This window comes from Ptychodera flava, chromosome 19 (assembly GCF_041260155.1).
Source record: "Ptychodera flava strain L36383 chromosome 19, AS_Pfla_20210202, whole genome shotgun sequence".
NCBI lineage: Eukaryota > Metazoa > Hemichordata > Enteropneusta > Ptychoderidae > Ptychodera > Ptychodera flava.
Window position 1 is genome coordinate 37,996,870 of NC_091946.1, and position 25,270 is coordinate 38,022,139.

The 25,270-nt window shown below is 37.1% G+C and overlaps 1 protein-coding gene across 1 annotated transcript in view; it reads right to left on the reverse strand.

The window, feature by feature from the left end:
* The window catches only part of LOC139119456 (transcription factor Dp-1-like), a 55,232-nt gene extending 33,100 nt beyond the window's left edge, over positions 1–22,132 (reverse strand). The window contains exons 1-2 of the mRNA XM_070683276.1: positions 21,673–22,132; positions 11,575–11,699 (exon numbers count right to left, since the gene is read on the reverse strand). Of these exons, the coding sequence (XP_070539377.1) occupies positions 11,575–11,699; positions 21,673–21,715 (168 nt within the window). The 5' untranslated portion in view covers positions 21,716–22,132. The remainder of the gene's footprint in view (positions 1–11,574; positions 11,700–21,672) is intronic.
* Between the last annotated feature and the right edge of the window lie 3,138 nt (positions 22,133–25,270).

Genomic DNA, 25,270 nt, shown 5'->3' on the forward strand with positions numbered 1-25,270 from the left:
TTCAAGTTTAGTTGACAAATAACTGGAGTAATTTTGGCCCAATATTCATATGTACAGCTGCTTGTACACATGCTATCCTTTATTCTACTGCATGTCTTTTGAATTGTTGTTTGACCTTGTGACCTTTGTGGTTTGAACTTTGAACTTTGTCTTCCGGAGCCTTGTGTTCGAACATGTGGCCTCTGGTGAAGTGTTTATTTTGCAATTTCCTTCTGTTGAACGGATGACATGCGGGCTCTTTCTTAAGAACAGTTTTGTATCAAACACTTACATTCCAATGTGGATGCTCTATTCCCTATTTCTTTGGAATTTGAGAACTTTGGATAAATGGTAATATCGTGATGTTATAAAAGTCACCATGTTTGCTTTAGAGTGTCACCTCTGCCATTTGGGTTTTTTTTATAGGATGATGTTGGCCTTGTGGAGACTAATAGCAGAGTGAAATCTTGAGTTAATTTTAAATTTGCATTCATGATTTGTATGCCAGTATAACAGCTAAGCATTGCCTTATTGCAAGTCTATTTTTTGACCAGGTTAAGAAGGAAAAATGTGATTTTTTTATGTCGGGGCTGTTCGAAACCTTTTTGAATAGACAACAGACTGTGGTTGACAGGTAGCTAAGCGATAAGAGTAATTCATAGATATTCGCTAGCAAGAAAATGTTTCCAAAGGTTTGCTGTAAAATAGTCGGTTGAAAGTTGTGAATAGCAGATCAATTTGGCAAGTGTCTGACATAAAACGAACAACCAGAACTCGCATGTCGTGTTTTCAAATTTGCCATGAACACCAATACTCTGTGGTAACATGGGTAAGCAAAGTTACAACATTATATTTTATCCCATGCCTGATGGCCCCAGTCTGTTCCAAGTGCCACGCCCCTTAAACCACTGATGGTAGAAAAGCATGTGGGAAACCATTAAAGTTCTCTTCAGTATTTATATACAAATTTTATCTGCCATCCTCCATTTGTACTGCGGAGATTTTGCCAGCTATTTGTACACATGCACTAACCCTTTTATTCGTAAATACCAGTCATTTCTTCAGGTCAACTGACTGAAACATGCCTAGTCATCACAGTTTTTGTACAGATATCACATACCGTACTTGTAAATGCTTATTTTTAAAACATAATTCCTAATATAAAATGATATATAGCTACAGTTGGGAAATGTGCAGTCAGAGTTTCGGCAAGTCTGGGAAATGGGTAAATCTATGGTTTGACCAAAATTTGGAAACAATGCCAAACATCCCAGCGATTACAAAGAACAATAATAATTACAGGAAAATTCATGCATTCTATGCAAATTTATGCAAATAACACAGTCATCAACACCTGGGGGTCAGAGATGTCATATTTTGATTGACTTCATTCTCAGAATAGCTTTTTCTTTCTGACCAGCTTGATTGACAAAGGCTGATCTCACTGACCTGGAGAAGTGGGTCAATGTGTACTGGTTTATTTTCCAATATCTCTGACTGCTCAAGTTACCATCAATTAAAAAGGCCACCCATCTTTCTCATAAATGTCAACCTTCCTGATTCATGACTTTTCTTTTAAGCATTATGTACATGGAAAGAGTAAATGACCAACATGCTAACATACAACTGCAGTATTTAGCAGCAAAAGCCTAACATTCTGCATTGTCATGAGAAAAAAAATGGGTGTCCAAAACCATATCCAGGAGTCAAATTTGAGAAAGGAACATACACTACACTAGTCACCGACGTTAATAAAGTTTTGTTGACTCTGGCTATACTGTCCAAATGTTGCGACACTATATCTTCTACAATACAAAAGGCCACTTCTGGGTATTTACAGACGCTGAATACATATTTCAACTTTCAATACATGCTATATGCAATTCTTTCACTGGTAGTGATATCAAAAAGATATTTTGATAAGCTATTCAAACACTGTAGTGGCTATGATATTGATTTATTTTCCATTCTCAGGGTCCAGAGGGAGAGATCAGCAGAAATGCTGACTACTAGAAGGTTGAAGAGTGGTTGTTGTACGGACAGACTGAATGGACTAATATTGTTGGAAACTGGCCATCTCAGAGAGTCAAACGCCAAAAGCTTAAAACTAAGTAGCTGTATTACATGTATGTGCATATCAGCCCTTAACTGCACACACAAACATCATTATGGTTCCACTCTATGGGATAATTGGTATCGACAGGGTGTGGATGAAGCTACACTGTATGAAAGCTAGTTTGGGAGCTGATGTGCCTGTAGGAACATCAAAGATTACTTGTAACAAAATCCTTTTCCCCTTTTTTCCAGCATTATTCCATCAAGAAAAGATGATTCTCTGCAAAAAATTTGATGTTTGCCGGAGGAAGAGTTTTTTGCTCCTATAGTTGGTAAAGTAATCAGGCAATGACGTCAGAGTGACATCAGCGTTTTCTGTTTGGCAAGAAGCAATAATTACGGCCATCACTGAAGGATCGGGAATGGTAACATGACCATAATTTTTTCAAAAATTTGATACAAATAGTTGATTACTTTGTAATCAGGCATCTGCTGCCATAAATCACTGTTCTAATTGGTAGATGATACTGACACAGCGAACTTTTTCTTCTACTGTGTGTGTCATGTTCCCAATATCGCTATTCAGCCATTGGATCAAACAGGTTTAGTGTATTACATTCCTTTTATAATTTGTGAGAACTTTTGCACATAACTCTTCTGTTGTTCAGGGGTTGTTCACCCTGTTCCAACTGTAATGCTGAAACCTGTTATCGTGGTGTCGACACCCTTACAGATGAGGACACATACATCTAACAGGGACAGCATTTTTCAGCATGCATCACTGACACACTGAAAGCAATATGTGATGAATTATGTGAGTATACAAACACAAACAAACATACTCAAACGGGCTGACTTTCAGCAGCCGATCTTTTTGACTTGGTGAATGACATTTTTCCATCAGATTACCAACTCATTGGGTTAACAGTGACCATATGGCAGTACATTGTCACAATTTGCTGTCAAGCCATACATGCTGACCGTTTGGTAGTCTAGACTGCTGAGGTTGCTGTCTTTCAGCAGAAAAAGATCATAATTCATGTAGGTATTACAAATACTGGAGTAACATACAGAGATCTATGCAGGTTCAAACTATACCAATGGACATCCAGTTTGACTGACGTTACTGTTTGTCCAGCTGTCATGTGATATTGCTGGATAATTAGTCTGTTCCAAAATGACAGCATACCCTGATAACGTAGGCAGTCAAATATACCCTGATAATGTCGCAAAATTGTAATCAGTGCTCCCTTTATGTAATTTATGCATATAACAAAAGGCCTTGGATGTCAATTACCAAGTCAGACTGACAAATAAAACTCCACAAAATGATCTCATGATTTGCGAGATTAAAATTGAAAGAGGAACAAAATATGGTAATTCTCTTTCACCATCATGGATACGGGAGAGATTTTGGACAAAGACCTCAAAACCAAGAATCATCTGTTCATCCCACATGTTATGATTACATGAGACCTTTGCAATATTACCAACAAGATAGATAAACCAGTATGCTTCATTTATTCTTTTCATCCGGCGAGTCAGAAATTGTTTTTGACCGCTACACTTCACATCGTTCTGGACAACAACCACATATAACATTTCATAGCATTTCATTTCCCTTCTCCACCTGACTTTTTTGTTTTCAAAAACTTATATCGGACAAGCAAAACATCTGATAACTTATTTGAAATGCGTTACGCGGCAACCTTGCTTTGATCCTTTATATGCCAAAGATCACACGGAAGGTACGCTTGAAAAATGTTGTCACAGAAACCTTTATTTGAACTCACTAACCTACATGTATACCTACATACTGTTCAGCTAAGCAAAACCTCTACAGTTATAGTGCCACACACTACCAAGACATATGCTTCAATATTTACAATTTCCAATTAGCTTGCCAGATCTCATTTTTCATAAAACAGACGGTGAAATGCCCTTTCATAAACCGAGTTATGCCGGGCAACATCTTGTAGTAAACTTCGACCCATTTAACTTTTCACCCCTAGTTTTCCCGCCAAAATGCTTGTGATGAATATGTCAAATTTTCTGTTACTCTCAAAAATTTGAAAGAGAGCATTAGAAGGCAGGAGGCACAAATTGACCACATTTTTCAGGCTGAACACAAAATTAAACAACTTTTTTTGTGTCTTGCACAAAATTTCCTTCAATTACCTATAGTCTGACTCAAAATATCATTTGAACTACATTCGTCTTCACAGAGGACACAGTTTTGCGAGTGAAACATCAAAGTTACATTTTGTATTTTAAAACAATTTCCTATATTTATTTAAGCCAAAATCTAATATAGCTCAGTGTGACAGTTTCCGGACAGGGTGGTGAATTTCGCCCAAAGTCGTTTCGTAAATGACCAGCAATACGAAATCTTATTACCATACCTTTCAAAACTTTATTGTGGTTATCCTCAAACTCAGTTGACACGACGGGAGTGGTATATCGGGGTCAAATTTGCCAAAGTTTTGACCCCATGTCGATGGCGTAGTAATCGGACTGCAATCCCAGAAATCGGACGTCGTGTTCGGAATGTGATTAGGAGCTAAGTATTGATAATTTGAAACTTCAAACCACCGATTTTTAATTTCGATGTGTTTAGAAAACTGTATATAAGAATATGTCATGATAATTAGTTATGTTTAATCCATGGACGACTCAACTTTACTGACTATATTTCGACGTGTATAGCGCTTAGATATCGGACACGGGCTGTCTCTGTGTGTGTTGCTTTCGGCACCTTGTATCGTACGGTGTGGCTACCTTCGCTAAGTTTGTTCAGTGAGTATTACTTATAATTGTTTCCATTGCATATTTTGTTTGTATTAGAATCACACAGGCATTATTTAATAAAAATAGTGAGTATATTTCATCGTATGGAATTATTTACCTGTCAAGTTTTTACGCGATAAGTCACTTACTACGTTTACACATGCTAAATATTGTCTGTCCGAAAACTTGTACACTTCTTACGTTCATTAAATGTACTTTTTTCTCGAAACAACTGCGCAGTTTTCGTTAAAACAACATGCAATCGTAGCGAACAATGGAAAGAATATTTTCAAAATCATTATTCTCCCCCACATTCAAAATTCAATGCTAAATAAGGACTTTAGTCAAAATTTCAGTTACTTTGACCTGACGGCAGTATGTTGACAGTATCACTGACGCGGTATCAGACGACAATTTGTGACCGCCGCTCGTAGCGAACTCAATAGCTTCTACCAAAAAAACTATCGAAAACGGGACAACAGTGTCACCTGACTTAATATGAGGTCACATGACCTGTAAAACGCTATCGATACGGAGCGAAGTGAGTGTAACTAACAGCATGTCACTAAATGTCCGAAAACTGAGGTCGTCCGAAAACTGTCACACTGAGTGTATAGCTTTTAAAGAGCTTTCCTATGGTCAACTTGGTTGGGAATTTCAATCATGACAATGTACAATGGTGCTATCTACTCCTACACAATCTAAATTTCTCAGACCACGGTGCTTTGTGTGATTTACAGGTCTCTGCTGACGATGTCTGGAACTTTAATAACACTAGTAACGTCAGAGGTAGAAATGCTTTCACTTTGACACAATGGGCACCTGAAAAATCCCAGTATCAGGAACCTGACTCAACACCCACACACATTCCTCACGCTAAGTTGACCTAGTCGAATGGGGACATAAATAAACATTTACAGTGATGCTACAAGGTTTGACCACAACAATGCTGACCTACAAATATAAAGTTCACAAAATACTAAAGGTGAAGAAAAACAAGAAGAAAATATTCAGTTTTTCACACCTTAACATTTCCCAGAAAAAATATTAACCATCCTCTTTTGTAATCTAGACTAAAGTCAGGGGTCGCCATGCAGTTTGATATCATAAAAACAAATTACCTAAAGTTTATCAGTACTTCGTATTCAATAGGGCCTTTATCCCCATGTGAACTCTGAGGAGAAAAATAATAAATCTTTGATTTTCACAAAAACAATGCTAGGAAACTCACAGAGTTAAGCAAGTTCTATTACAATGATAATACTCAAATTTACTAAAAAGCACCTGACACTACTTTGTAGTTCACAGTGTTATTAATAAATGCAATCCCTACACTGTATATGGTACCAACTTAGAATCAGTCTGTCCGCGGGGACAGATATTCAGACTCTCAAAATTTTACAATTCTTTTCTGACATACCACTTGTGGGGGTTCATTTTAAAGCTCTTGGTATAAGAAAACTTTTCACAAGCTTAGAAAATTTTACTTTTCTTCATAGAGTTAAACACAGGGATGGCGGCCATTTTGAATTTCAAATATCAGTAAATCTTGTGTAATTTGTTTCTCTAGTTCCAAAATTTGCACGGTGACCGCCAATTTTTATTCTTGATTTTGAAAGTGAATGGTTGAAAGATTCCTCAAGGAAAGTTTGAGCAAAAGTCTACGTCTTTCACTTTCGAGGTGCATACAACCTTGAAATGGAGGTTTCAGTAATTGGTACTGCAAAGACATATTATACTGTAACTGTAAGGCATTTGTAAAAGCAGAGCTTAATTTAATAATTTGTAAACATGATGTTATACCAGTACTTTTTATCCCATAGACCCAAGAAAAGAAGGTCTATGGTTATCCTTATCTTTGTAACTTTACCACTAAGAGGCAATATTTGGAGCAACTTTTATACGTTGGGAAACAAAACATGTATCATACAATACATATGGGTGATATCTATGAACCAGCATGTCAAATAAAAGTTTGATATTTCATGCCAATGTCCTCAAACATTTTCCATTGGTGGAAATTGGTATCCTTCAGTTTTCTCATACATGCATATTATAACAATTCATTACCTTATTTGCCTGTTCTATATTGGAAGTTGATGACGGAGGAGGAATCTAAGAATTTTGTGGCAAGGAAACTCTAGAACAGTCCTGTTCCTGCAGTTTCAAGATGAATTATTTGTTGATATCAGGATGCAAACTTTATTGCTGAAACAGTAAACAGCCCTGTCTGAGCTGCCGACATTCAACAGACAGGTGCCAACCTACATACTTTGCAATAAACACAGTACATAGACATTTGAGTCCATTTGCTGCAAGATATTGTAGTGCTGAAGGGTACAATTACAGGGGTCCAGTATTTTCACGGTTGATTGGAATTCTCTGCACAAAGTCATAAACATACATGCAGAACTACGCCATACAAAATATCTGTATTCTCAGATTTGTGTGTTCATGTTCCATGCAGAGCTGAACACTTGAAAAGCTAACAGTGAACAAATAATCTACATAGCACTCTGAATAACACTGAAGAATACTTATATTCCAATGGAGTCTGTTCCGTTTTCGTATGTTTACATTTTTTTTTCACTTGTTAGGGATTTCTGGCAAACATCCGACCACAAGACAAACCAACTAACTAAACCACTGGATTAGACCAACTGTCTAATAGTATGTGGCTGTAATAACCACTCTGAACTTGCAAATATTTAAAATGTCAAATGACAGGTAAGAGATAAATGCAAAGTGGTTCACAACTGGTAAACGTTGACTGACGATGTACCATATAAACAAAAAGTGACAGGATGATAGGACTTTTTATTGTATACATGAGGCACATAAAAACCTTATAAAACTGTAGGACAAATTAGAGTGCATTATTAACCCTGTGAGCGCTGTAATTTTTCCTGCCAAAATTTTAGTGCAACATTTTACCAATTTCACGAATTTTTCTACAATTTTTTTTTTCATAACTTTGGACCAAATGGACATCACAATTCATTTTTATAAAAATTCTAGCGAAAATTACATAAAATTTGCCTGGGGTATATTTATACAGGTGACAAAACTGACTTTCGTGCTCAAAGTGTTAATGAAAGAATTTGTTGCACAGAGTTACCTACGTCACACATCATATCATCTCACCTACATGTAGATGTCACATGACTTCTATGGAATCTGTGTGGGCATGTCGCACACCAACAAGTTTTCAAATTTAATGATGTCCCTAAATAAACTTGTAGAAAACCTGCATCTGGTATTTTTTTTGAAGAGTGTTTCTGAATTCCACTTTCCAGAATGAATTGGTGTCTTTCTTCTGCAAACTTCAATAGTGATTCAAGACCTATTTACTGGTGAGTTAGACTTGGTTCAAGTCTGTGATTTGTGAATGTTTGAGTGGAGTGAACGCAATGATTTGTATTCTGCTTTCATGTGAAACGCGCGCGTGAGTGGACGCGATGAGTAGGGTGAACGCAATGAGTAGGGTGAACGCGATGAGTGGAGTGAACGCTATACAGCGGAGTTTCACCCGGAATCACAGACTTGGCTTTCTTGCACTATCTGCGTTGCTATAAATTATTCATGAGATGACGTTTTCTTTACTCATATATTATTCATAAGATGACATCACTAAATTTTACACATTGGGAGGAGTTACCAATTGACCCAAACGAGACGTGCATAAAACTCACATGGCGTTGTTGACAAAATGTCGAGTGCGATCACTCCCACAAAAGTCAGCACGACCTCTGTTGTATCACCGAAAACGCGTGAAAATATCTGTATTGTTTGTTGGGTCCATGTCGCAAAATGCGAAAATCGTCGCCGGTTATTGAAGGATGGAAAAAGACACCGTCCCTACAGTTGTAGCCTGTTCTCTTACGTGCCCAAGCGATGGAAATCAAAACAATGTGGGGGACTTCGTATGTCAGTGATTTTCCGCTGCCGGTTGGTGCGCAGACAAACACATCTTTTCCCTCAAGTAACTCTCAACAAGCTTTCTTTGGTAATCTCGCATGATTAGCGATGGTCGACCGATCAGTTGTAAAACGCGGTTGATGTACGAACTTGATGCCATTATTCGCCCATATATAAAACGTACTCGATACTAGCTTTGCACGGAGATGACAACAGACTTTTTAATGCATGCAGAGGTTTATTAGCATGCGTTCTTCTTATTGGCCAGAATAACGGCGGGGGCTGTCAATCATTTTGTATTTGCTTACGTCACTGTGTACACAGTCCGTCTCACCGCCTGTACTTTGCAAGAAGTCCAAGTCGGTGAATCCGGCAGAAACTAACTCACTACTGCGCAGACTCAAACGTAACGCATTCAATTGCTGGAAAACCTGGCGTGAGCTGCCAAATTCCGGATAGGTTTGTATGAAATAGGAGAGACACGAGAGAAAACTATTATAAATGATTTTATTTTTTTTTTAAATTCACCGACTTGAACCAAGTCTACTGGTGAGTGTGAATACTTTGAGCTGCAAAATTAACACATGTGTCAACATAGGGCAATCAACACTCACTCTTTCAATGCTAGCATTTAAACGCCATCATGGCAAAATCTGTTACTTTTTAGTTAGTTCTAGTAGTACCAGTCCCCTAATGCTGCCATATTTCTTTCACAAATCAATGAATTATGACGTAAAATGTCACCTCTATTATTGCATATGACCTTCTTATTATCCCTACTTGGAAAACATACGTGCCTTGTATGACGCCACTTTGCAGAGCTCATCTGTCATGCACAGTTCATGATTTGTTTGTTTTACATTTTAATTTTCGATTTCCGCATTAGCTGTTCATTTGCACATTGCCAATATATTAATACAGCAAAGATTGAGGCATTGTGGGACGGCTGGCCACCTTCATGGAGACAATTTACACTGTTCCAATGTCGATGAAAGGCTTTGGCACTGTAATCTTTTTAAATAATACTGTTTATCAAGGATAAACAACTTTTTCAATCTGTATTTTATCCAACCATTATGTATTGCCTATTTTCCTGATAAGAAAACCCTATTGAGTATTGCAGTGCTGTATGTTGCATTATGACCTTTGACCCCACAACTTGAAAGCGTCTGGCAATGCCTGCAGTGACCCTATCACTGTGCAATGTGAAATGCTTGACACCAACATCTATAATGCTATGGTATAGAAATGGTGGTTTTTATAATGTTGGTTTGTCTGGGCGACATGGGCAGCAGTAGAGGTGCAAAAAATGAAAGAAAATAGATACACTGTATTGGTACTAGGCCATCCTTCTGTAGTTACTCTGAGATACAAACAAATCTAAGTGGTGAATAAACTAATATATTATCACAACAACAGATAACGAAAATTGAAAAACTGCTGAAGTTAAAGTAAATGCTGTATTGTAAACTATCTCTGAATACAGACATCTGAATGGAGCTGTGTTCAGAGACACTTTTAACTCAATGGACACACAATACAAACAGTTAGCCAGTCAGCCCATTTCATTTTTTTGGTTCAGTAATTTACAATAGTATTTGTTTTAGTTATGGTGAAAGGTTAATCGTTTCTTGAATTCTATATTATAAGAGTCAGCTTCATGGTTAATGATGTTATAACGCAGTTTTTTGGAGCACCATGCTGTAGAGTCAACTATTATTTTCTTCCTTCTAACCTTACCTGCAAGATTGCTAATAAACAATTTTTACTCAGAAATGCTTTGTGGAAAGTACTTGCATATCCTGCCATAACTGCTCTGACAGTTCAAGTTGAAATCCCCATGATAGTCAGTTTATACTAAATACAGCAGAGTGTGAACGACATCGGCCACAGCTGACCAAAATTCTGACAGATTCTGTCTGTTATGCACCAGCGCAGCAGACTACTATCAGTATCTCCGGTATTGATTTGAAAGACTACTACAGACTGTGGTCAGCACTCTTGAAAAGTGATTTGTATAGTTTCTATGACGATATTGGTATTATCAAAAGTTTCATTTTTCTTATCCTCCAACACATTACTTCAAAAGACTTGTAAAATGTTTGGGTTCACTATTTTGTTCTGCAAACTAATGACAGAATGACAACACTCCTTGGAATCACATTATAGTTGGTCCGAGGTGACAAGACTTTCGTGATTTCCAAATCCAACACTGCACCTCTTGCAGGTCACTCTCTCACTATACTTGTCTATATCCTTACACAAAGACAATGCCCTAATATATCTGGATGAGGACTTCTTTGTGACAGAAATACAGTATCTGACTTATGGCACTATCTTTGTCAATTTTGTTATATTTTTGACTTAGTCAGTTATTGTTGCCAACCTTGGATCGTGGTAGAGCAGTAAAGTACATGATATATCTTTTTGACTCATCTGAAGGGAGACTACAAAAAGGAAATTATGACATAATTTTTGATTTCTATCAGAAATCATGCCATTGAAAACCTTGACAATAGTTCGGCAAGGCTGTAGTTGACATCCACCTCCCATTCATAGACAATTTGGAAGTGATTGTTGGTTTTATCAAACCGTCTTCACACACCACAATCACTTACTTTGCCCACTTTATGCAAGACATTTTCCATCAACATTACCTTACCATTAAAACATCCTTTTCAAGGATCCCCCTTCCAGTAATCATTGGAAAATAGTTCATACAACTGGATACATCAGTAATGATATTTCCATGGAAACATTTCACATCACCATCTCTGGTATTGTTTTGAAAGACAGACTCAAATGAGCTGATGTGTTTCCTGATTGATTACTTACTTCTTTTGCAATACTTTCTAAACCATTGTCTTTGTAATATTTGATGAAATCTTCCTGCAAGTCTTTGCCGTTTGTACTTGATTTGGACGGAGTACCTGGATTGCTCTTCATAGGGCTACCTTGTCCTGCAGGGTCAAAGTGGTAAGAAAAAGCGGTCAAAGGTTGAAAGGATATAATTATTATGCAAATACATCATGAATATGTAAATGATCATGGCAAGTTACATACTCACTGAAAAAGAAATGGTATGCATTTAGCAATCAACCATCCTGTGGCAAATGTGAGTGGGAAAAGGCAGTGTTCTCGAAAGCTTCTACAGAGGGCCACAAATTTGCATGACAATGCATAATTTGCATATTCTTATGTAGTGAAAACTCATTCTTTTGTATGGTTATTAATGAATATGTTGTTCCTAAAAAGCAGAGGGGTGGTCAAACCCTCAAAATCCCCACTTTGGGAAAGGGTGAGAAAAATACCAAGAGGTCACACTGAAAAGAGATCACATGACCAAGGTCAGGAGAATCTGCAAAAAGTAACCAAAAGGTGACAAAAACATGCCGATTATTCAGGTGAAATAATACAGGGAATGGTATGTGTCTTATGTGTACAAGCATTACACTGTATGCACTGGTGGATAAAAAGAATGCAATGGTCATTTGGAGAACATCTTTATTGAATACTGTAAGATTACGGTGAGCAGGTTGTTTGAGAAAATGTCATGAACTTTCACTTTCACAGCTACATGAACAAAGGTAGCAAGATTTACAACTATTGCATTGCATTAAAGTCACACATACTGACATTTACTGTCAAATATGGGGCCCTGAAGGAAAGGTGACATGCCTGGCATGACAAGGGTTAAAAGGCAAGGATTGTCACAACCATTTAAAAGCTTGTACATGTAGACCCCCTGCTGCCACAATTTATAAAGTACTGTTTACAGCACAATGAATAGATATGTTCATTTCAGTTTCCCACACCAACAGCAATCAACTTCTGCTCATGTGCAGCGGCTGGGACAGTTTTATCTGATTGGATATTTTAATTGATCACATCAACTACAGACGTTTAGAGTCTAAGGCTGTTGTGTAGCTCATGGTTCTCCAGAAGGGGATTTTAGGGGTGGACCACCCCTCCGCCTGTGGAGAAGTCTATATTGATATGTTAATAACTGTAAAAAAAAAAGAATACATTTTCAAAACAAAAGAAATTGCAAATTGTTATGTAAATAAGTCACCTCTCTGGCGTTTTTATTGGCTGTTTTGGAATTATTCAATAATGACTATGATATTCGGCCAATCAATAAGCTGCAGTCTTCAGAGATGTTGCAGTCTTCAGAGATGTTGCAAATAAAGCCCATCAATGTAAGAGACCGTCTTAGATTGTTGTAAAAGTTCAATAAACAAAACTCCTTCCTTTAGATCAAAACCCCTTCCCGCTCAATGAAAGTTCAAAATGTGAAATGTTGAGGTCCATCTGAGAGTACAATGTAGCATTTTGATATAACTTCTGCAGAATATGTATCCCCTGACCACATTACATCATTAAGTACTTGATCAAATTTAAGTACTAATCATATCATGACACAAACGAGGTGGAAACAGTTACAGCAGAATTGTTGGTACAAGTGTGCAGTTTTTGTGTACTTTTACACACAATGTAAAGACAACTTGTGATCACAAAATAAAAGTGCAAAAGTGAAGCTCACTAATTGAATGGAGGTCAAACCCCCCTCCCCATGTAGACGAACAAATTTCGCTTTTTGAACTTATGCGACAATCTGAGACGGTCCCTACGAGAGTGGGTGTGTCCTCATATTGATAGCAGTAAATGTCTTTCATTTTCTTAAGTGTTGCCAAACTTGTATAATTCACATCTTAAACCTGCTAGCATGACAATATTGGTAATGACAATGGTTTCTAAAGGGAATGTGTTTTGTTGAAATATTGCTTGTATTGGAGGCATCACTGGACATCTTGTTCAGCAGACTTGGCAGTGAACATCTGTTGACTTGCCAGTTGGTCTTTGTTGTGTTTATCTGTCAGCAATGACGTGAACTTGCTACTACGCATCTTGCTATTCCAGATTCCATCAATGTCTTGTTGATATTGATCAGAATGACAATATCATGGAGTGAGAGAGTATTTTTTCACTAATAATGTGACTACTTTGACATCTTGAGGCATTACGATGAAAACATGAGTGCCTTATGCAAGGATTCATAGGGACTGGTTGAAAGAGACTACCAACCATTCCAACTCATCACAGTGAGAAAAGGACTGGGTTCAAGATTTGCATTCAGGCAGTAATGTACAGCACACAAGCAACAGAACATAGGATGTGATTGGTGAAGCTTTGAACCAACTGTACAAAACCTATTGTCATTGGTTGGGACCCTCACGTACATATCCATGGCACACTGAATCTGTTCACATGTGCAAATCCCATGGTACACTCGATGTGATTGGTCTCTGCTCTCATGCATACAACCAATGGAACATTGGTTGTGATTGGTCTCTTTTTCTCAAGCATGTGGAAATGTGGGAAACAATAGAATGTTTCATGTGTTGTCATTGAGGTCACAGAGTGTCTGCAATTATCAAAGTCAAAACCCTTCACATTTTACTAATATTGATCTCTACAAAATCAACAGACAATCTCATATATGACAATGGGTATGCAAAACACCGAAATTATCAACCACACTGGTAAACCACTGACCTACATGTTTGCCATATGCAGCATTTTCACTTATAATTTGAAAAGTTCACATATTATAATTCACAGCATGAAAAAATTCTAAAAATTTGCACTGGCCAAATTCACAAATGATGGACTCAGTAAATGATGAACTTCTTTATTCTGACAGTCACAGCCAGATATTTAAAGCAATGGGACACAAAAAGCCAATTCACGTTATATTTCTGTTCCAGAATTTGTTGACCACAGGAATATATGAATGTGTACAGTACAATAACATACTGTCTGCTTGATATGAAGTAGGTACAGAAAGATTACAGTTTAATAAGGTCACTTCTTCATGAATTGCCTCGGGATATGACCTAACTGGAGTTAAGTAAACAAAAACAATCATACAATTTTTGGTCAAATATGAGTAAGCTTCAATAGAAAAGGATACAGTGCAAGGAAACCTATTGAGCTCTGGAAACAAGTGCTTTAGCATTGTCTAAAGCAGACAAGTGAATGTTTAACAAATCATGGTATGATGAAAAAAACATTTTTATTCAATCCATCATCCAACAGGCATTGCCCAATTACAGGATGAGGTACCCATTACCCACTGCACAATGGAGCAATGAGGAGTAAAGTGCCTTGATCAAAGGCACAACACCATGCTAGAGTCTAGTCTCGAACTCACCATTCTCCAACAGTGAGTACATTACTCTGGACTTAGCAGGTCTTGAACTCACCATCCTCTGATAGTGTGCTAGTGAGATCTGTACATTAACCATTGCCCCGTGGTGCCTCCCACTTGAAAGACAGACTACCAAAGTACAGCGCATAAGAATATGAGATTCATGCTACAATATATAGTAAAATTAAACATTATCTCAAGGGGTATATCAAATTTTGGATTTATTTACGGCTTAAGGGATCCTAACACAAGCATCGATTTCTGCCATACTTGGGATGGGGCAGAGTATCCTTGAAGTATGCAAAAGACCGCAGTATACTCACAGGATTTGCCCACTTCTGGATAACACTTCAAACAGAAAGCAATAACATCACAGGCCTGATTCTCATGGGTTCATGTATTACTTTCAGCAAAAAAGGTGATATGGATCAAAGATAGAATGACCTACATCTCATCTGTCAATGACTGCCAATACAACTTGGTAATTCTGCACACATAAAATTTCACTTCTTGGTTATACTACAAGTATGCATGGGAATATCTTACTTAGTGGAACACAACTCTCATAGTCAAAGGTCCTACCCTATCCTCACAGCTCTTTTAGTTGCAGGCCAACTTAAAAATGTTGTAGAATATTGGTCTGAAGGCTGAGTGGATGGCAGGAAAAGCTATGCCACGCACAAATGAATAATTGTATGATGACCGGACAACTTTACAACACTACCACATTATAAACTCTTGTAATAGATGTTGGAACTTCAGTCCAAAAATGGACATTAAAATTTCCAAGACCAATGCAAGTTAATATATCATATAACTCCATCATTTAAGTTGACATCATACAAGTCCTTATTTGACCTAAGGTACAATGTATAAATCATTTGGCACCATAAAATTTCCAAGAGACTGTAACTCTCTGAGTTTTGATTAGAACAAAGTGTACTGTTTGAAAGTAAACAGGTTCACCAAAACCAGCAATAAAAGTGTTAAATTCTGTATATGCAACACTCGGTATTGATAACAGTACCTACTCTGTACCAATCCTGTGCCTGGTAACACCAGCATTCTGGCCCAGAGCACCACCTGCTCAGAATTCAATAGGGAATCGTGCTGCATCACCAATACACGGTACCAGCCTTTCTGCCCAGTCTCAAGGTAAGAAGGGCTCAGTGTGATATACTTGATCAGTACCCGGATTAAAACAGAAACTGTGCCAGTGTTGCCTAAAGGTGGGTTACAGACTGTATGATTCGCATCGTGTGTCTAGTGAGTTCCATGGAAGTGGTGTAGGCATGTACATGTATCCTATTGTCCTGGGGCAACACTACATATGAACAGCATGGCAGCAAACAGCCCTCTCAGCTTCCTGCTTTGACAGTCACTTGCACTAACCGTACTCACATGATATCCATGCACCGACTGAAAATAGCCTCTCTCAAATCCTCAAAACATGATCAATTCATATTCACTTCAAAAACTTCACTTTGAACACTTTCTTGAACAGACTAGATGCAAATTCTTTTAGAACAGCCTAAAATTTCCCTTGAATTTGGAAAAAGGACCAAAAATGTGAACGGTATAAACCACAAGAGTACCTGGTAGTCTCCAATGTTGACACATGTACATAGTACATAGAGGAGGGTGTTTTGCCTTCCAATAACACATCAATGTTGGTGCTACATACATAAACTGTATAAATTAAATTATATCTGATGAATAATCTTGCATGACTTTCTATGGTCAAATTTCAACATTGCGTAGATCTTGAGAAAACTAATCAAAAAGTGAAGGAGAACATCTCAGAGAATGATTGTCAGCACCAACATGTCCAACAATACACAAGGCATCTGCTAAGCCTTGTTACACAAGATGTGAATTGTGAGAACATACTTGAGAATTGACAAAATCAACTAAATTGTTTCTGAATGGGTGAGTACCGATTGCACAGTACCACATCTTGTGTACCCGGCCCGCATCACATTTATTACCCTTTTCCTGCCAAGTTCATATTTCACCATCAGGTCAAGTTCCTTACATTACAACTAGTGAAGCACAATATGTCCCATTTGGTGCATTTTAACCTAAAATTTAACATTTGAAGGCACCTGAAATCACAAATACTGTAAACATGATTTTTTTATAGATTAAAGTTGTTGGCATAGACCAAGCCAAATTGGTGGCAATACGTACGGTTTTGGCTCGATACTGCTTTTCACGGAGTTGGCTGATGGGGAAGTGATACTGTCTGGCAGAGAAATGGTTAAGTGATTTCTTTCATTTTTGCAAGGTTGTTGCAGGTTTCATACACAAAACAACATTGACATTTTTCCACTTTTATGTCCTCCACACCCACTTCAGTAAACGGGATGGTAACTTCATTCAAGAAGCCGAGGAACTTAAGTCTAACACTTAATGCCAAAGTGTTTTTACCAAAAGTTGACAATTCCTGTCAAGTCAGATTACTCAAGACTTCTGACCATATATGCAAACAGCAGTCAAGGCTAGCTTTCTCTGACTGAAGTATTATTATTTCGTCAGAGATTTAACAAAGAACCTACAAGGTGTGCAAGGTTCTATATCAGCCTATATACAGCTTTACCTACAAGCATCCAAACACCTTGTTTTATCAGCGACGGAATCCAGCGACTCACAGAGTCTGACATTGTCAATTACAGCCTTGGAGCTTGCTTAGTAATTAGCAATGTTAGGTAATTGTTGAAGTCTTACTGACAATGAGTAAACAAACAATTAATCAACCACTGCAAACTAAAACACAAAGCAAAACAAAATATACAGCAGCCATGGACATCTGACAGTAATTTTGTGACTGCTGGTGCTCCTGTCCCATACCTGACCCTGGAGTGACTGACTGTGCACAGGATTAAAGTGATATGCAAGCTACACTATACAGGTGGAGAACCAAGTCAAGATTTTTAACAATTTACAATTTATTTTACAATAATCTATCCAACTGCTTCTAATGCTAGCAATTAACTGACTCTCTGGCCATTTTGCCATACGGTTTCCTCTTAACATCCTACAGTGACTGTAAAAATTGATCTTAAAGTCTAGCATTGATGAACTTTCAAATGGCTGAGGAGCCAACCCCTGCAGAAAACACTTGATCTCACTCTATAGTGTTACTGTATAACTTTGAATTCAGCCTGCACACACACACACAGCAGGTCTGAACTTGCCTGGTAATTCAAGACTTTACCTCAGGGGCTTTGGTGATAAGCATGGATTTCTGTTTGAATAGCTCATTTGAAGGGACTTGCTCTTTGAAGTGGTATGTTTCTCTTAATCAGCTGGTGTTTAGATCCTTTTACAGTGTAAATTAAAGTCAGTAGGAATGAATGTGACTGGGTCCAAAGGCAGGAAAACAGAAGTTATAATCTCTCAGGATATTCTTCATTGCAGTGTTGTACATATATGTGTTTGTTGACATCAATGCTACATACTGGCTTACATAAGCGTAACATATCAGTTAAATTCATACAGATGGCAAAATAAACATTGCTGGTAGTGCACAAATATGTGGTTCATGAAAACTGATACTGCGATCCTAGGTGTAAAGAATCTGCATTTGTTGTCATGGTGATGTCACCAGGCTTTCTAAGCACTTAGAAATATTTTCCATCTGCAGGTTCTTACATGAAGTATTTGCAATTTATTCACTTCAGACTGAAGACATTGATCTCTATTTGAACTGGGACAATGTCACTAGCCGAAAAATGCCATACAAATGGACAAATAGCTTGATTGCCATGGCAATGCTTTTATGGCAGTTACCTGAAAGCTTAAAAAAGACCATGACAATGCCACACAATATGGGCACGGAATTCCTCTCTTTCTCAAAACTTTCACTTCATTTACACACTGACCTACTTTCTACCAGACAAGCAAAATTAATTCTGTTTGATACAGACATAGAATTCAACATGTGATATTCAGGATTGATTTATTTCAACTGTGCAACTCCTAACATGATCAGATTATGGAAATAGTACCGCAATTGGAATTGCCTTTTGAAAATTCATTAAATACTGTGGTCAGCATAAGTCTGTTTAACCTCATCAGATTTTTAAAAATTTCTCATCAAAACTTCCTTCAATATGATTGTTAATAATTTTGGTTGAACACCACACTTTTTGGTGACAGGTGACAATAGAAGTGCAATATATTGACATCAAAATAGATCCAGTAATCAGTATCATTCAAGGTAAATAAATAATTTACCAGGTCAACCACTGCTTAGTGGTGGCACCAGGTGTGCAGAAACTGAACCAACAAGTATACTACATGTACACAGCATACCTAGCCATTAAAAACTGATATAAGTCACTCTATCTTAAAAGGGACTTAATAGTTTTTAATAGTCAAAACAGTGTACCAGAACTCAGAAAACCAAAACGCAGAGAACTTGCAACCAGAATTATCTACAGCAGTGGTAACAACCAAACGTAACTGTCTAACCATATATATGCAGATTTCAGACTGTAACATAGGTGTGAAGTACATTGTGTGTCCTTCTAGTGTCCTTCTACTGTGACAAGTACATGAACTACTCCAAATTGATTTCACAACAAAGGAAACAGTATCCAGGCTGGCAGCTTTGCATTACTGCTCACTGCCAAGAATTTTGAATTTGTTTGAAACACCAGAACCAGCAATCCACTGGAATCAAAATCAACAAAAATCAAAAACAAAAAAAATTAATATTTCAAAGAACTGTAATCAAAACAATGTTTTTGTGTGCCAAAAAGCAATCAAAAACAAATCAAATCACCCAACCTCAAATGGTAGGAACTCTAGTACAGTTGAACAGTATTTATATGGTAGTTTTGTCCATACGATACATGTGAATAATCAGGCATTATACTACCAGAGATCCTCCTCTGGATCAGCTCTAATTACTTTGACGAGGGCAAATCCATTCCACACCAAAATTACCCAACAGCAGAGGTGAAAGGTGACTTAGGAACAACTCTTTAGGCAAATATCCCACCAACAATTTACAGGTTTTGTTAAATTAACGAGGACCTTACAAAAACTGATAGGACAAAATTTATGGCCTACATCAAGTACAGCTGGCATGGCTGAACTTAAACAAAACCACATGTACCATATACACTCGAACTCACTATGGCAAGATACATCAATTTACATTTTGTTACACTGCTAAAATTTAGTTCAAGCACAGTTTACAACTTTGAAAGAAAATCATCAAAAAAAAACCACTGCTGTGTGTGTGAGCATTGGACTGTAAATGCAAAGTACAATTTATACTTTTTGAATAATATCCAAATTATGCTCATCTATTATGTATTTTGGTCAATGGTAACACTCCCCTTAGCTAACAGCAGCTGCACTTGGGTAGAAATTCTTTATCAATTTGAAATTATCCACTTTGGCAGAAACTTTTGAGAATTACATTTTTATGGTAATTTGTCAAACAGTACAAAGTTAGTTGCCCCTTAGCGTTTATAATAAATGAGATGTGCAGGTATCAAAAATTTGTGTTAAGAAACCGACTTACTAAAAGCAGTATTCACACTTCAAATGAACTTCCTGTGGGCAGGTCTACTGATAATGTTGCCATGGCAACCGCAGACCATTCACGATAATAGAGGTTAGAGGGTGTGTGAAAATTTACAATCATACATCTCCTATATTGGAAGAAAAGTGGTCAAGAGTGGAGTACTTTCCCAACAGAAATACTTTTTAACTTCAGATTTCACTTCTGCTATGGGTTTCTTGTAAAAGCAACTTTTTGAAAAAATTGCCAATCCGCCGGGTGAAAATTGGGTCAAATTGCCAATCTATGATTGTTTCCAGGAAAGTAAAGTTACATATTGACTTCGCTAACTCTGAATAACCGATGTTAGCTGACATTTAAATACCTTGCGACTATGGTGTAGCTCCCAACAAAGGCCTGGATAGGGTCAGGTAAAATGACACCAAACAAAGAAAGTGAGAAGGCAACTGGTCGAAAAGTAAAATAGACGACATGCAATGTTTTTTTCCTATCGATTGATACAGCACTGCGTCATAATTTCGTAAATGTTGTCAACTTTGGCTAAATAATAAGCTGATCTGTTTGCCCTTCTTCGTTCTGCTAAGAAGGTCCAACAGTTCCTCGTCTGTGGCTTGCTTGTGTGTAGGAATTTTACAGCTGCGGTGCTTTGTCCGTCTTTGTACACGCTCCGCATATCTTTACATGCGTGGTACCGTACCGGTAAGCTATCCAAACATCGCACTAAGTTCCAACGCTCTTCCGTCGTAAGGAATGAAAATATATTACCAAAATTTAAGAAAAGGATTTGTATTTTCATTTACCACAAACGCTGCCAGTCGTGTTTACTCGAACTTTTGAAGGACTCCACATATAAACATTGCGGAACGAGGTCCCTCAAAGTTTCGACCCCATTCATAAATGATGCATTATTTGGTGTATCGGGAAAAGGGTTTTAATTTGTAACTGGCTACATGCGTAATGAGGCGATCGTTGTGTCGATAAATTCTCTGGACAAATGTATATTCTTTGAGACACGTCACCTTCTTAAGTTTGCAAATGCATGCGGCACCAAGGAAAGGTCCGATCACTATCCGACTGCACGTGGTTCGATACAACCGAAACGAAATCCGATTGGTCACCCCTATATAGATAGACTATACAGCCACCACACACTAACAAGTTACGATCTCCGACTTTTCCTTACCATCGTCCCAGAGGCTAGCAAGAGTAGCCATGGAGTTTGCCATGATCCGCCACTCTAAGATGCCGAGGTTTGCCCCCAGTCAAAGCGTCTTGATGCTACTTGTATTTCCCGCGATCTGTTGTCACTCCAGAGTACGTTGCAACTTTCAAACAACAACTTCCCTGCGCATAGGACACGGAGAGCTGGGCCAGCTAGCAATGGCGTTCCATTCATAAGCGGTACCCGACTTCAAGAAGCTCGATCTCCCTTTGATTTGCTCGTAATACGCCTATTTTCCACGATAAAGTAAAATCAAAGCTTTAGTCTCGCCAATTAGCTCATTTCTACAGATAAACACTAGCAATAAACAAAGATACCGACGTTTAAAATCCACCGAACTTCCACTATTCCTCTGTTTTCATGTAAAAACGAGCTTGGCGGTGGCTATGAGGGTTAACCGTTGATTGGTCGAGTCCAAGTCACATGGGTACGAAAACCTCGCGCATGCGTTTCGAAGTGGAATGTCCGTCTTTGTTTCTGTTATTTACTTGTTTACTTATGGACGTAAGTAAACAATTTTGTGATATCACACAATAAAAGGATCTTACCACGAGTGTTTCCTGTAACCCTAAACCGTTATTCGTTCCTCTTGAAAAACTAAGCATACTGTAAGTACCTTTACGAGAAGGTATCGCAGCAGGAAGGCTGGTTGTTGAGGGTCATTGATTTGACCTCAACATAATTTGGATAATAAATAATTTTTATTTGCAGCGATTATGCAATCTTTTGCCTGTGTGAACGACCCAATACATTTGGTCAGCTATTTTATATACCTGATCATTTTAGTCATACTCACATTGATACGCTAAAAAATACATACAAATATATTTATTTACATATTTATTTTTGAACTGATCGACCTTTTCTGTGAAGTTTTTTCGCTGTCAGAAGAACTCAACCATGAAGCAGTCAGTACCAGCAGCATTAGCAGATAGTGCTTTTTTAAGGATCAACAACTACTTGACCACAAAACTCTAGGCACACGATATTGGGAAATTTAGAAAGTGTATTCAAAATAGTATGCAAAATATTAAATTGTTTAGGGGTTTAAGAGTTCAAAAAATGCTCTACCACTTGTTTTACAATGTATTTCAATATGAGAAGAGTTTATCAGACAAAGGGATGTCTGGTATATGATTATTGGTCTAGAAAATTCCAAAGGTTCTTGTTGGTGATTAGGGTTAGTATAATTAAATTGGTTCTTGAAAGAATTGACTGTTCAAATTTTCAAAATGGGCAAAAGTAACTGTCATTATGCAAGTGTTTTAATTTTGGACTTGACTTTTTAGAGGTGATTTGCAACTCTCAGTCACCCAATCATATGTAGACTGTTTTTATTGTTTACTTTGGATAAAGCTTAATCAATATATAAATACATGAATAAGTAAATAAATAAATAAATAAATAAACGTAATTGATAAGAAAATTGCCTGAAATCTACCATCTGCATCGACATAGATGTAGAAAACATCTTGAGCCACAATAGTCCAATACTGGATGATCAGATACATTATCAGTAATATGCTATCGGGATGATGTCAAAAATTCACTGGTATTGACAAAGCTGTAATAACACTGACTGTACTTATCTTGAACTTGATTTGATCAGATTATCAGTATGGCATACTACAACTTGGTTAGTATGAACACAAAGATAAAATATTCATGAAATGAAAAAGTTTGTTACTTTCTCAATAATTATGATTTTCATTCAACAAGAATTTAAATGCAAGATTTTTTTGAACTGTATACATCTTCAGAATTCTATTCTATTTTTTCTAAACTACCATAGGAGCCTGACGAAAGTAGGGACTTGTTCCTAAAGAATGATGATAAAATCAATTGAGGAGCAGCAAACAGTGAACTCTTGGAGAATTTGTAAAACTTTTGAAAGTTTGTACAATTTTCATGAAAAGTTTATAAATTCATGCGAAATTCTTGTTTTAATTCATGAATTGGAAATGGATCAAAAGACAACATCGCAAAGACAAAGTTTGTCAAAATTATCCAGGAATAATAGTTGAAGTGGGATTGGAGTAAGGAGAGCCAAGGCAGTTTAAAACCATGACACAAACCTGAATTTATTCCAACATTGTTATGTGATTTGATACAGAATCTGAAAACATACATAGAGTTTATCATTTTAAAGTCTAACATTTAGAAAAGTACAGAATACAGACAAAAATCACAAAAATAGACATCTATTATTAAATCTTAGTCAGACGTAATGATCTGAAAAATTCTTAAAAAGTACATGATTGATATGTACCATTGCTTTCTAAGATACACTACAGAACAAGTAACATCTGCCATGGAAGAAACAATAGCCACAATATTTATTTATCCTAGTTTATTCCCTTGTGCACCTCTGGGACAGATGTCCAGACACTTGAGCAGCTTACATTTCATAGCTGATGTATAGTTTATGTGGACACATTTTGGAATTAGAACAGAGAATTAAAATTTCACCATCTTGTTTTTGTGAAAATTAAAAATTTTTCCAAAATTGTAAATGCTGAGAAAATGCCTTGGCCATTTTGAACTACTGGTAAGTTAACAATGCTTCTGCAATTTCATGTGAACCCCTGATTTTTGTTCTTTATTTTTAAAGAGAATTATCAAAATATTTTTCAAGCAAAGCGTCAGCAAAAAAATAAAACTTTAACTCCAATGAGTCTATTTTGAATCAATCGGTTGGGCTGTTAGAAAAGGAAGCATAGGAATAATTGATGTTAACAGCCTGCAGTCCATGGTAGAGATTACTTTCTGATGTTATGTTAATGTTTGTACTCTCTCCTCTTGTATTCCTGTATCCCCATAGCTGTTCAAAATCCTGAAATCATATTACTTTTGATAGTTTTTAACATTATTAATAACAGGGTAATCTGAGGTATTGTAATTATATCACTTTTGCTAAAGAATCTGCTGAGAGTACGACTCTGGTTGACTGACGAAGAAGATTCCTCAACAATTTAGTATGTGTCAGTGGTGAATATTATTGGTAAAATAAACTTCTTTCATTTGAAAAGATGGCTAGAAACTTGCTGAGTGAACCAAAACAATTCTCTGTTGTTTAAACCGAAAAAAAAAGACAGTGGACACAGTTATTAGCTTTTTACGTCCATGAGATATCTATCACACCTGACTTTCAGAACTTTTGAAGTATTTCAAGTTGACAGAATGTGACTTGTTTGGACTCAGTTTGAAGCTGAATTGTTGAGTGATCAAAGTTTTTAACGCTCTTTTTCGGTGAAAATTGTTAAATTTTCCAAATAGCATTGGGATAGTTAAGTGGACATTTTGAGTTTTAAATATCTGTAAAGTTTAAGTTATTTGACTTTCTCATACTAGAGTTTGCACGGTGAACTATGACTTTTTTCATGTTTTGAAAACAAACATGTTTAAATTTTCTTGAAGAAAGTTGGGGACAATGATTTGAGCGTGAGCTGTCTCTGATATATACATTGTTAGTCATTTTCTATAAGTCTTCATAAGCTCTGCATGCTTATATGGATAATGGTTTAGGAGTTTTTGACATTGTATTTGAAGTACAAAAAAA